This window comes from Zootoca vivipara, chromosome 1, assembly GCF_965207765.1.
Source record: "Zootoca vivipara chromosome 1, rZooViv2.hap1.1, whole genome shotgun sequence".
Classification (NCBI taxonomy): domain Eukaryota; kingdom Metazoa; phylum Chordata; class Lepidosauria; order Squamata; family Lacertidae; genus Zootoca; species Zootoca vivipara.
Window position 1 is genome coordinate 134317773 of NC_142582.1, and position 13190 is coordinate 134330962.

Below are 13190 nucleotides of genomic sequence, written 5' to 3' on the forward strand. Positions count from 1 at the left end.
CTTGCGCTGGGATGGGGCCGGTGGCTACCTCCTAGATGGCCCTTGGGGTCTCCCCCCCCCCACACTCCACAATCCTAGGATTCTGTAACCTTCATTGGAAGTTTCCAAACAGAGGTTGGATGGCCCAGCAGCAGACCATATGCCCAGGCTGCCTAGGGCGGGCGTGCTCCCAAGGGGGGGGCGTGGTGCGCAGGGTGCCCTCCCTAGGGGCCCGGAGCAGTGCGCGCCCTGCAGCCAGGGGCAAAGCAAGCCACCCATGGCGGACATTTGGCATGCCGCCCACCTGTGACTCCCAAGCCCCCCCCCAAGCTGTCAAAACGAAGGGGGAGGGGGATGCTATCGGCAAAGCGGCGCAGCTCCCCCCTTACCCCGATGGCTTGGGGTAGGCTTGGGAGTCACGGGCGGGCGGCGCACCAAATGTCAGTGAGGCTCCCGGAGCGGTCCACCCCACACCCCCCCCCGGGTGGCCACCAGCCTGGGATTCTTTCCCTGTGATTCCTGCATTTCGAAGGGTTTGACCAGGTGACCACCTCAGTCCAGTCCTAGGCATGGACAGCCCTCTCCTCCGCCAATCCTCTTTGAAAGCCATCCAGGTTGGCAGCCATCTCTGCCTCCTGTGGCAGGGAGTTCCAGAGTCCCACACTGTGACAGGCACCACATTCAGCTGCTACACTTTGGAACTCCCTGCCTCTTGAGATCCAGCCATGTTCTCTTGGGGGGTCCCTGCTCAAAACAACCTCATCAGAACTACCTCAACTCAGGTCCCTGAAAAGCTGGTGTGAGTTTTAATCTGTTACTAGCATTTTAACTTCATGCATGTTTTAAAGTGTTGCTGTCAATTTTTCTCGATGGTTTCCTTGTAAACTGCTTTGAGGCTTATTTGTTTTCAACAATCAAGCGACGTGTAAATTTTATGAAACAAACAAACAAACAGACCCCCAAGCCACACAACTTCCAGAAAGGGGACCGGCTATGGCAATTCTGAACATTTTCTCTCCAAAGCAGCATTGGTTTAGGGAAGTTTTTAATGACTGGTGTTTTAATGTACTTTTAATCTTTTATTGGAAGCTGCCCAGAGTGGCTGGGAAAACCCAGCCAGATGGGCGTGGTATAAATATATTATTATTATTATTATTATTATTATTATTATTATTATTATTATTATTATTTAGGGCCAGGACCTGAAATTTAAGATTGGGCTTTTTGTCTAAATTATACTGCTCCTATTTTGTTTTCACTGCCTTCTTTTAGGGTAGTCTATACATTATTAATAGAATCACAGCATTGTAGAGCTGGAAGGGACCCCGAGAGGCATTTAGCCCACCCCTGCAATTATTTATTATTTAGTCCTTTCATAAAATGATTGCAGAGCTTGATTGTAAAATGATCTCAAAGTAGTTTATCTCAAAGAGATAAAACACTAAAACCAAGGGGAAAACACAACAGTTTTAGACATGCAAAGGTTAAAGCCATAATAGACTGAAAGGATGCAGCAAATGCAATGAAGGAAACACGGCTAAAGAACAGCTGGCCCATTGGGTTTTTTTTTTCTTAATGTTCTTTTATTATCTGTATTTTAATAGATTCGGTTATTTTATATTGTTTTAATCATATTAGAGTTTAATTCATTTTCAGCTATTGTCTTTGTGACATTTTTAGCTTTCTGTATTCCCTCTGTGCCGTTTAAATTTGCATGTGGGAATGATAATAATAATAATAATAATAATAATAATAATAATAATAATAATAATAATGTTGCAAGCTGCTTTGGATGGACTTGGCCAGAGAGGTGACTTTTAAAAATGCCACTCAGTGAGTAATTTTAGGTAAAAATACCCTTGAGTTCATATCAGGGGGAATAAGAAATATAATGGAACTAAATAAATATAATAAATAGAAAGAGAGTGGGGGAGGGGAGGCTTTGCAAGCAAGAGGAGCTGACTCTGGAGGGAGAAAATGCAAGAGAGGCTCATTTTCCTTCCCCACCAGATTCACCCTAAGCAAAGAGAGAAGCTCATTGGCGCCCCAAAGTAACCCCAAAGGAAGGACCCAGAAAGCAGGCAAGGCCAAGGAAGAACCCACGGGTGGTGTGGGGTGATGGGAGTACTTGGGGGGGGGGCATTCATCTTTGAATTGGCACAGGCACATTTTGAGTTTCAGTTGTTGTATTTTTTCTTCTGCCCACACAAGTTCTCAAAACAGAGAAGCCAACCGAGCCCACTTGTCATATGCATTAAGTCTATCATGGAACAAACGAAGGAGGAATCTTGACGCAATTGTGAAATCACGCCGAGATCCCTCTTTGCGAGCGAATGCAATTCCTTCCCTGGGATCCGTCAGCGACCTGGGGCTGAAAGCGCACAGCCATACTGTGAGCGGCTTCTAGGATTTGTCCAGGAGAACAAGGGATCGATCGAGCACCGGGGCAACTCCAGAAACAAGATTAAGCCATTTGGAGCCCCAAGAAGGAATTTGCAGAAGCCTCGAGAGATTTCCCGGGGCGAGCGTTGCAGAGGTTTTACGGCTGCTCTGTTTCGGGGTGTTTTAACCACTTTCTATCAGTTTTATTGCATTGCAACAGGCCGTCCTTTCTGCCTGGAAAGCTGACTCATAGCCTCGCACAAATAGAAGGAACAAAAGAGCGAAATTGGCACAAATATAAATGCTGCTGACTCAGCCTGGAGAAATCCCCCTAGAGCCAACAAGACCCACAGAAAGCAAGGCTGGCCAGCCTGTAGCACCGCTGACCCACTTTCTCTGCTGCTAGAGACCCCCGGCTCCTACTCACAGCTACCAAGAGAGAGATGGACAGGCTCTCTGACCAGACACACTTCCATCCCGGCTCCATCCTGCCTCTATAGCAGATGACCTCTGCCCATTGGGAAGCCTGGCCAGGGGGCAGGGGCAGAGACCTCCTCCTTCCCCCTCTCCCCATCGGCCACCTGGACAGGGCACCCCCAGCACCTCTGAACCAAGGAGGGTCATTTCAAGGGCATGGCTTGGTCACACCGGCTGAAGGTATTGAAGGAATATTTTATTTTACACAACGTAGCAACACAGAGTTGATGGGTTTTGTACAGCGTTGGGCCAGAAAGGAAGGCAGGACCAAAGTCACAGGGGGAAAGAGGGCAGAAGACACTTGGCTCGATTTAGAAAGGCTCCCTCTCCCTTTTTTGTCTACTGATCCATCAGAAAAGCAGCCGTCCGTTGGCACGAGGAAAGAGCAACGAGGCCCTTCTACAAACGGCTCTTTCTTCCCCCCTGGCCAAGGCTCTTTCTCTCTCTCCTGGGTCCTTGATCAGCTAGGGGGGGACCTGGGTGCCGATCCTAGCACAGGCGGAGACCCCACTCGACTCTTGTGCTTTCCCCTTAAATCTTTGTTTCCTTGCCAATATTTCCCTCCGGTTGTTAGATTAAACGGAAACCCCAAGAGAGAAAAGGTGGTGAGAAAGGGTGCTCCTCGGTGGTCCACGCCCCGCTCTGCACAGAGAGGCGAGAGGGGCAGGAAAAATCCAGCCTCTGCCCCCACCGGGACACGAGTTCTTGGACAGTGTTTGGAGGGCGGGCGGAACCTCCGTCCTTTTTTAGGACTGGCAAAATAAAAAAAAGAACAGCCACACACCCCCGGCGGCTCACACCGTGCTTTCCAATATCCACTCCGAACTGGAGAAAGTCGCTTGGCCACTATCCGCCTCGGAGGAGTCTGTCTGAAGGAGCATCCCATTCATGGACAGGCTCCGCTTAGACCAAAATCCGCCCGGATTCGGGGAGTTAAGGTAACAGTGGTATTCCATGATCTCTCCGTTTAGGGAGTACCTGCGCCTGGCACGGGACGGGTCGGCGGGCAAGGTGAGGAACTTACTTGGCTTGGCTTGCGCTCTCTTGTGGGTGGGGGCTGCCCCCAGGGAAGAGTCCGCTGGCCGGGCGGCCAGCTGCAGCGCCGTGGAGTTGTTGCGGTTCGTGTTCTGCGACTCGAGGCCGCCGGACGCGGAGGAGCAGGAGGCCCCTTCGCTCGGCACGGCGTCGTGGCTGCCGGACTTTGGCGTGGGCTTGCGCTTCAGCTTTTGGGAAGCGGGGGGCCCCGGAGTCCACGTGGGCGGCAGAGCGGAGGTAGCGCCGGCGCCGGCAGAAGTGGAGCAGGAGTCCTGGCCGGGAAAGGCGTCCGCCGGCCGCGCTGAGCCCTCGCCGCCCACCTTGCAGCACTGCAGGCTCTCCTCGCGCCCCACGGCCTGCTTGGAGCCCGACGGCGGCAGGGCAGCGCCGGCGCCGCCGAAGCCTGGCTGCTGGGCCTGCTGGGCCCCGTTGGTCTGGGAGTAAACGTTGCTGACCTTGGCGGCCTTGGGGTGCCCGCCGTTGTTGCACACCTTGTAGCGGATCATGAGGATGATGATGAAGACCAGCACGGAGGCCACGATGATGCCCCCGATGATGATGATCATGGTGCCCCCCAGGAACTGGGACTGCATGAAGTGGCAGCGCACGTAGTCCTGCTCCGTCGTGAACTGGATGCAGCCCACCACGCGGGTGGCCGTCAGGGAGGTGATGCCGTCGTCGTAGATGGCCAGGACACACAGGTCGTAGACCGTCCCCGCCGCCAGGTTGTTGACCAGGAAGGTCTTGCTCGTGGGAGGGATCATTCTGCGGAGGGACAGAGAGAAGAAACACGTCACTGGGTTGGACTGGGAGGACCAACCTCAGAATCTTAGAGGAGCTATATAGGTGGTCGATATATATATATATATGTGTGTGTTAAAAGGTAAAGGGACCCCTGACCATTAGGTCCAGTCGTGACCGACTCTGGGGTTGCGCGCTCATCTCGCATTATTGGCCGAGAGAGCCGGCGTACAGCTTCCAGGTCATGTGGCCAGCATGACAAAGCCACTTCTGGCAAACCAGAGCAGCACATGGAAACGCTGTTTACCTTCCCGCTGTAGCGGTTCCTATTTATCTACTTGCATTTTGACGTGCTTTCGAACTGCTAGGTTGGCAGGAGCTGGGACCAAGCAACGGGAGCTCACCCCGTCACAGGGATTCGAACCGCCAACCTTCTGATTGGCAAGCCCTAGGCTCAGTGGTTTAACCACAGCGCCACCTGGGTCCATGTGTGTGTTAGGGACCAACTAAGCTTGTTTTTGGTAGAAGCTTTTGCGTGCATGCACACTTCTTCAGATGAAGAATGCACATGGAAGCTTATAACAAGAACAAACTTAGTTGGTCTCTAAGGTGCTACTGGACAATTATTTTTATTTATATATATATTGACTGCGTCAGACCAACACAGCTACCTACCTGAATCTATATAGGTGGTTTTTAACACCAAGTAAACTTGCCAAAATGTTACAGGTAGGTAGCTGTGTGTTGGTCTGCCGTAGTCAAAACAAAATAAAAAAATTCCTTCCAGTAACTAAGTTTGTCATTGGTATGAACTTTTGTGTGCATGCGCACTTCTTCAGATACACTGAAACAGAAGTCACCAGACCCTTATGTATAGTCAGAGGGTGGGGAGGGGTATTACTTAGAAGGGTGGTGGGAATGGGGGATTGGCTGATAGGTGAGGCAAACCTGTGGACAACTGTGTATCTGAAGAAAAAGCTCATACCAGTGACAAACTTAGTCATTGTTACAGGTGTGCGATTTTCCTCCCCCCCAAAAGCTCAACAACTTTGAGTGCCCCCCCTTAAAAACTTGGGGGCAGCTAAACTAAATTTGGAGGCACTAGGCGGATCTTTGCACCCCTGGCGGCGCATATGCTAAAGATGGCCCTGTTGGTGGCCGTTGCTCCCTCCCTCCTGTGGCAGTGAGTTCCGTAAGTTAACTATGCACTGCATGAAGGAGGATCGAATCTCCCCACATTCATTCATTGGATGTCCATGAGGTCTAGTGTTTCCTCAAAACTAAAAAGTCCCGAACACTTCAACCTTTCTTCGTAGAGAACCTGCTCCAGCCCCTCAATCATTTCGGGGGGGGGGGGCTTTTCTCATCCCTTTCATTTTCATCCTTTTTGACGTGAGGCACCCAGAACTGCATGCAGGACTCCAGATGCAGTTGCGCCATAGATCTGGCCAAAGGCATTATGATGTTGGCAGTTTTGCTTCCCATTTCTTTCCTAATTATTCCTATCGTGGAATTTGCCTTTTCCATGGCTGCTGCACACGGGGTCAGCAATTTCATACCTGTTTGGCTTGATTTTATTTCATTTGCCGACCAAGGAGGAGCATGAGCTGGGAGCCCCCTCAGTGCACGAGCGAATAAGGCCAGTGCAGTGACTCAGGCCTGCAAATACTTTCAATTCCTTTCCCTGGCCAGCCATAACAGGGCCCACGTTTGGCAACCCTGTCTTGTCTAACCGCAATGTCTATGCCAGAAATAGTTCCAGTTGCTGCGTTTGATGCATCCACACACCTGTGCTTTCTTTACTTTCCTTTTGTTTCTCATCTGTCCTTGTTCCACAGCAATCTGTCCTTCTATTTATTTAGTTATTAAAAATATGTATATACCCCTGCATCGTAAAAAATCGTAGCAGAGCAGTTTACAGCAATATAAAACCGAGCAGCCGGTGGCATAGCTGCCAAGTTATCCCTTTTTTAAAGGGATTGTCCCTTATGCTGAATAGGCTTCCTCGCGAGAAAAGGGAAAACTTGGCAGCTATGGCCGGTGGTTGCATGGGGACTCTGCGAATTGTCAGCCGATCCTGCCTGATCCTGCCCTGTTTTGCAGAATTTTGTATAACCTTTGCAGAAACAATTCAACGAACGTTATTTAAGAAGACAAAGGAAAGAAGCCAACGCTTCTCGCTGTGCCAAGGAGAGTCAAACAACGGAGAAGGAAGACTCAGAAGCAGCGCCAGGGGACAGGGCACCCCCAAACTCAAAGCACCAAAGTCAGGAAGAGGGCAGGAGCTGTTGCCCCCCCTGCTCCCTGCATAACATGGGATTTGTTCTCTTTTTGAACGGAAGCCGTTGCACCTCCAGCATACCCACCCACGCTCCTCAGATGAAAATAGGGACATTGCTCACTTCCCTACAACTGACCCTCCTCGACCCCCTCTTTTTTGCCTGTATCCCCCGCCATCACTCCACCAACGGAAAGCCCTGAATCCCGATTTTGTTTTATTGCATTCTTTGGTAGATTTACAAAAAGAAACACACACACACCAATATATCCATTTTAGAGAGGGGCAAGATTAGATGCAGACGCACAATGCATACTTCCCCCCCAAAAAAACAAGATTCCACCCACTCCGCTCTGCTCCCCCTTTCTTGCTGCCCAGGGTGGCTCTGCCCCCTGCCTGCACCCCAGAGCCAGAGGGTCACGTGGGTCTGGGCCTTGCCGGCCGCAGCCTCTCCTCGCCCGCTCTCCAGCCGCTGCCAAAAGATGCTCCTCCTCAGCTGCCACTCAGGACAAACGGTGGTTTGGAGGCTCCGTGATGCTTGTCCCTGGCAAAAGATGAGCCCTCTTTCTGCCTCCCACCTGAAACAGGTTGGGAGGCCTGAAGAGAAGCCTTGTGGGGCAAGGGGGGGTGCATAATAATAATAATAATAATAATAATAATAATAATAATTATACAGTGCCCATCTGACTGGGTTTCCTCAGCCACCCTGGGCAGCTCCCAACAAAATATTAAAAATACAATAAGAAGAGTTTGGATTTGATATCCCGCTTTATCACTACCCGAAGGAGTCTCAAAGCGGCTAACATTCTCCTTTCCCTTCCTTCCCCACAACAAACACTCTGTGAGGTGAGTGGGGCTGAGAGACTTCAGAGAAGTGTGACTAGCCCAAGGTCACCCAGCAGCTGCATGTGGAGGAGCGGAGACGCGAACCCGGTTCCCCAGATTACAAGTCTACCTCTCTTCACCACTATACCACACTGGCTCTCATCAAACATTGAAAACTTCTCTTCAGATGTCTTCTAAAAGTCAGAGAGTTGTTTAGTTCCTTGACATCTGAAGGGAGGGCGTTCCACAGAGCGGGCATCACCACCACGAAGGCCCTCTGCCTGGTTCCCTATAACTTCACTTCTCGCAGTGAGGAAACCACCAGAAGACCCTCGGGAGAGGGACCTCGGCGTCCAGGTTGAGAGACGGGGGTGGAGACGCTCCTTCAGGTATACTGGGCCGAGATCATTTAGGGCACCCAGCCGCCTCTTTCTCAGTAGTGCAGAAGCCAGAGGAGAAGGTGGCTTTGTTGCAAATACCCCATGGCAAAAAGACAAGCTCCCCAACACACAGAGGGGTGGGTAAAGGAATCAGACCCCCGTGTCCACTTCTGGTAGGGGAGGGGCCTGCTCCTTGCTCTCAAGTCTTCTTGTTTATTTCCTGCATTTATATCCCAGCTTTTCTCCCCAAGGAGCTCGAGGCGCCTTAGATGGTTCTCACCCCCTCCTTGTTTAATCCCCACAACAGTCCTGCAAGGTCCTCTTTTCACAGATAAGAATGGAGAAGAGACCCAAATTTGGCTTTTCCAGAATGGCATGTGAACTGAAACACACGGCCACCCTTCAGAAACCCGCACTTCTCCAGATTTTGCAATGCGGTTCTCCAAAGTGGCACTTGCAAGGGCAAATGCTCACGTAAAGGCAGGAATGGAGGAAAACAGCAAACAAAGACTCGTCTTAAAGACCAACTAAGTTTTTATTTTGGTATGAGCTTTCATGTGCATGCACACTTCGTCAGATACACTGAAACAGAATCCACCAGACCCTTATGTATATTCAGAGGGTGGGGGTGATGGGAATGGGTGATGGGCTGATAGGAGTGGTAAACCTGTTGATGACTGTTAATGACTGTTAATGACTGCAATTGGTCTTGCGGGGGGGGGGAAGCAAGGGCTGAGGTGCTAAGGAAAGCTTGATCATGTATAATGAGATAAGAATCCTATGTCTCTGTTCATTCCAGGTGGCTCCATGGTTTTAAGCTTGCTAATGAGTTGCAATTCAGCAACTTCTCTTTCCAGTCTGTTTCTGAATTTTTTCTGCAAGAAAACAGCTGCTTTGAGATCTTGTATAGAATGTCCTGGGAGATTGAAGTGTTCTCCTACTGGTTTCTCTGTCTTGTGGTTCCTGATGTCAGATTTATGTCCATTTATCCTTTGGCGTAGGGTTTGGCCTGTTTGTCCAATATAGAGAGCTGAAGGGCACCGTTGGCATTTGATGGCATACACAATGTTAGAAGACGAGCAATTAAATAGTCCTGAGATGGTATGTTGAATGTTGTTGCACCTTGCTTCCCCCCCCCCCCCGCAAGACCAATTGCAGTCATTAACAGTCGTTAACAGTCATCAACAGGTTTACCACTCCTATCAGCCCATCACCCATTCCCATCACCCCCACCCCCACCCTCTGAATATACATAAGGGTCTGGTGGATTCTGTTTCAGTGTATCTGACGAAGTGTGCATGCACACGAAAGCTCATACCAAAATAAAAACTTAGTTGGTCTTTAAGGTGCTACTGAAGGAATTTTTTTATTTTGTTTCAACTCAGACCAACACGGCTACCTACCTGTAACTAAAGACTCATTATGGAAAGTTGTTTCACAAAAAATGTCTTTATCAAGCAAAATTGCAAACAGGTTTGTCCATTTGGAGGAAATCACACTAAAAGGCTAGTGGGGTAACGGCAACAATAATGGTGGCAAACTGCTGTGAAAATGTGGAACCGTGAGCTTAGGACTACTGTACTGTGGGGTTGTAGCTCAGTGGTTAGAGCATCTCCCTGCCTGAACCCCTGGAAATTGTGTGCCAGTCTCTGCAGGCAATACAGAGCAAGCTGGACCAGCAGGGCCAACTAGGTATCGAGGCCACTTGCTGGCTTCCTAAGGCCGGAGAAAGAAGCAAATCATGTTATTTATGACGCTCCCTTCATCCGAAGGTCTCAGGGAAGACGGCAGCCAGAAAGCAACGTCATAAACCACAGTCATAAAAATAGGGTGGGTTGTAAATATAGGGAAAACGAGAAAACAAAGTGGAGAGGTGAGCCAGCCAGCTGCCCAGGGCCGTCTCTAGGCCCGGGTACGGTGGCGCAGGGCGCCAGGCTACCAGGGGCGCCGCTGCACCCACTGCAAGGTGCGGTGGAGGCCGCCTGAGGCCACCCCAGGTGCGCCGGACGCCTGATGCAGCCATAGACCCACCTCTCAGCTGTTCAGGCCGCTCCCCAGAGGCGTGCGGGCCTGGGGCCGCCTCCGCCGCGCAGGGGCATCACAACGGGGGCAGGCAGCGCCCCCTGGCCCAGGGCCGGCCCTATGGCCAGGCTGGGAAACGGGGCGGGGGGGGCGCCGGAGGGATCCGTTGCGCCAGGGCGCCAGGCATGCTCAAGACGGCCCTGCAGCTGCCCACCGCAAGTTGGCCTCGATTGGCCCGGACTCGGGGGCAAGCAGTCCAAGGGGCCCAGACACAACCTGAGACGTCTCCAAAGACTCAGGACCGCCCTGGCTGAGCATCCTCTCTCGGGACAGGCTCTGTCCTTCTGCCTCCTCTCCTCCTCAGGCTTCTAGTCCAGGCATCCCCAAACTGCGGCCCTCCAGATGTTTTGGCCTACAACTCCCATGATCCCTAACTAAGAGGACCAGTGGTCAGGGATGATGAGAATTGTAGTCCAAAACATCTGGGGGGTCGCAGTTTGGGGATGCCTGTTCTAGTCCCTGGGAGCAGCCCCACAACCACAGACACCCAGCCCTCCCCACAGCCCCCAAGGGGAGTCCCCGGCAAACGCTCTCTCGCCCGATGCAGAAACTGCAAGGAAACTTGCCGGTGTCCTGGGAGAGTCGGGGGGGGGGAGGCTTCTGGGTGGCTTTGATCTGCAGGATCCCGCTCCCTCCCCAAGGACGTGGCTTGGGAAAGTGGGGGAGAAAAAGGGAATAATTTATGACAAATCGGTTTGGAAAGGTGTGACTGCTCCATTAGGAAGCTTCAAAGCAAATCCCCTTAGCAAATCCAACACCTTGTCCACACGCTCTTCCCGTCATTCATCCATGGATATATATAAATAAAAATAATTCATGGATATCCTTTTCCCCTGTCGTTCCCTCCCCCAAACAGAGGGTGTTAGTGTCTCCTGAGTAGGGCTAACTTTCCAATCCTTCCGCTAATCAGATTACCTTGACGGATTAAAGGTCAGCGGGGATGAGCCAAAAATAAAGCACAAATCAAACCTGATGGCTGCAAAAAGGCTTTGCTTTCCTCCTGCCTGGAGCCAGTTGGTGCTTGTAGAGAATCAAAGAGCTGCAGAATTGGAAGGTACCCCCAAGGGTCCTCTAGTCCAGCCCCCTGCAATGCAGGAATCACAGCTCAAGGTTCCCTGACAGGCGGCTGTGTTTGAAAACCTCCAAGGAAAGTGAGTCCGCCACCTCCCAAGGGAATCCATCCTGCCATCAAACAAAATATAAACTAAAATATAAGATAAAAAATAAGATAAAATATAAGATCCAAAATATAATATAAAAACCAAATAAAATAAAACCTACCTAGAGCAACAGTGTTTTGTGTTGTGTAGGCTCCTATGAAGTAAGAAATGAGCTCCGCCTGCTCGCCTGCTCCATAAAATATCACTAGTTTGTGCCTTTCTATATAGAGGGTGCCTACATTCTGCATGTGCAAATGGCTTTAGATACCTATTAGGTCCATCTATTACCATATAGCAGGGGTGGCCAACTCCCAAGAGGCTGGGATCTACTCACAAAGTTAAAAACCGGCAGTGATCTAGCCCCTTTTCGGGGGTTCAGGTCAAAATTGTTGAGCTTTTTCTTAGGGAGGAGGAAAGCCCTGTTTTTTTTAGGTTGGTGAGCTTCTTTGGGGGGAGCCAGTGATCTACAAGTGATCTACCACAGACGTCCAGTGATCTACCTGGTGGACATGTCGGCTATATAGCATATATTCAACACAAAAACCAGCGACAATTTGCTGTTCACAAAAGACAGCTGGACATAACACGGGCCCCATTACCTGCAGGAGCTGAGGGCCTCATCAAACCTAAATCCGGCCCTGGCTCTCACTGTCGGAAAGGTCCTCCTAATGTTTCATCAGAATCTAACCATGGGAGTGTTCCTGATTTCTGTCATTCCTGAATTTACTGACCTCCTCTGCACTTCCTATTTTTCCACTTCCAACGCTCTGCACTGGGATGTTTTGAATGGTTATCGCCAGCCGCTTTGGCGACAGGCTCATTCTGGCAAAGAAACCTATGCACAATTAATTCAAAGCAAATCTAGAAGTTTACCTGACTCCCTCAACCCTCACCTCTCTGTTTTTTGTACATTACATATTTATTCAGACTCAGCCTTTTGCCCTGATGGGACTCAAGGCAACGTACAAATAGCCATTCCCCTCTTTGAGACCACACTTTGGTTCCAACACATTTCAAGGAGGTCTGGAGAACATCTGGTCTGCCAGATGTTGGTGGGGTTTATATATATCTATATATTATTTGACTTTGTTACTCAATTCAGTCCTTTTACATTTTTTGTGTATTGTAGACAGAAGTACTGTTTGTGGGGGACAGGAGGCGGGCAGGTGTGGAGGACTCCCTGGTCCTGAAAGGGGTAACTGTGCCCCTGAAGGACCAGGTGCACAGCCTGGGAGTCATTTTGGACTCACAGCTGTCCATGGAGGCGCAGGTCAATTCTATGTCCAGGGCAGCTGTTTATTAGCTCCATCTGGTACGCAGGCTGAGACCCTACCTGCCTGCAGACTGTCTCACCAGAGTGGTGCATGCTCTAGTTATCTCCCGCTTGGACTACTGCAATGCGCTCTACGTGGAGCTACCTTTGAAGGTGACCCAGAAACTGCAACTAATCCAGAATGCGGCAGATAGACTGGTGACTGGGAGCGGCCACCGAGACCACATAACACCAGTCCCGAGAGATCTACACTGGCTCCCAGTACGTTTCTGAGCACAATTCAAAGTGTTGGTGTTGACCTTTAAAGTCCTAAATGGCCTTGGTCCTGTATACCTGAAGGAGCATCTCCACCTCCACTGCTCACCCCGGACACTGAGATCCAGCGCCGAGGGCCTTCTGGCGGTTCCCTCATTGCGAGAAGTGAAGTTACAGGGAACCAGACAGAGGGCCTTCTCGGTAGCAGCACCCGCCCCATGGAACGCCCTTCCATCAGATGTCAAGGAAATAAGCAGCTATCCTAATTTTAAAGGACATCTGAAGGCAGCCCTGTTTAGGGAAGCTTTTAATATTTAATTCTG

The 13190-nt window shown here is 50.5% G+C and overlaps 1 protein-coding gene across 3 annotated transcripts in view; it reads right to left on the reverse strand.

Annotated features, from left to right (window-relative positions):
• Window positions 1-13190, reverse strand: part of LRFN5 (leucine rich repeat and fibronectin type III domain containing 5) — a 76665-nt gene that overhangs the window by 4574 nt on the left and 58901 nt on the right. The window contains exon 3 of one of the 3 annotated variants that reach the window (XM_088674861.1): window positions 3863-4638. In XM_088674861.1, the coding sequence (XP_088530987.1) occupies window positions 3863-4638 (776 nt within the window). Of the gene's footprint in view, window positions 1-3013; window positions 4639-13190 lie in introns of those variants that run through there. The other 2 variants (XM_088674856.1, XM_035128624.3) reach the window with 2 other exon arrangements.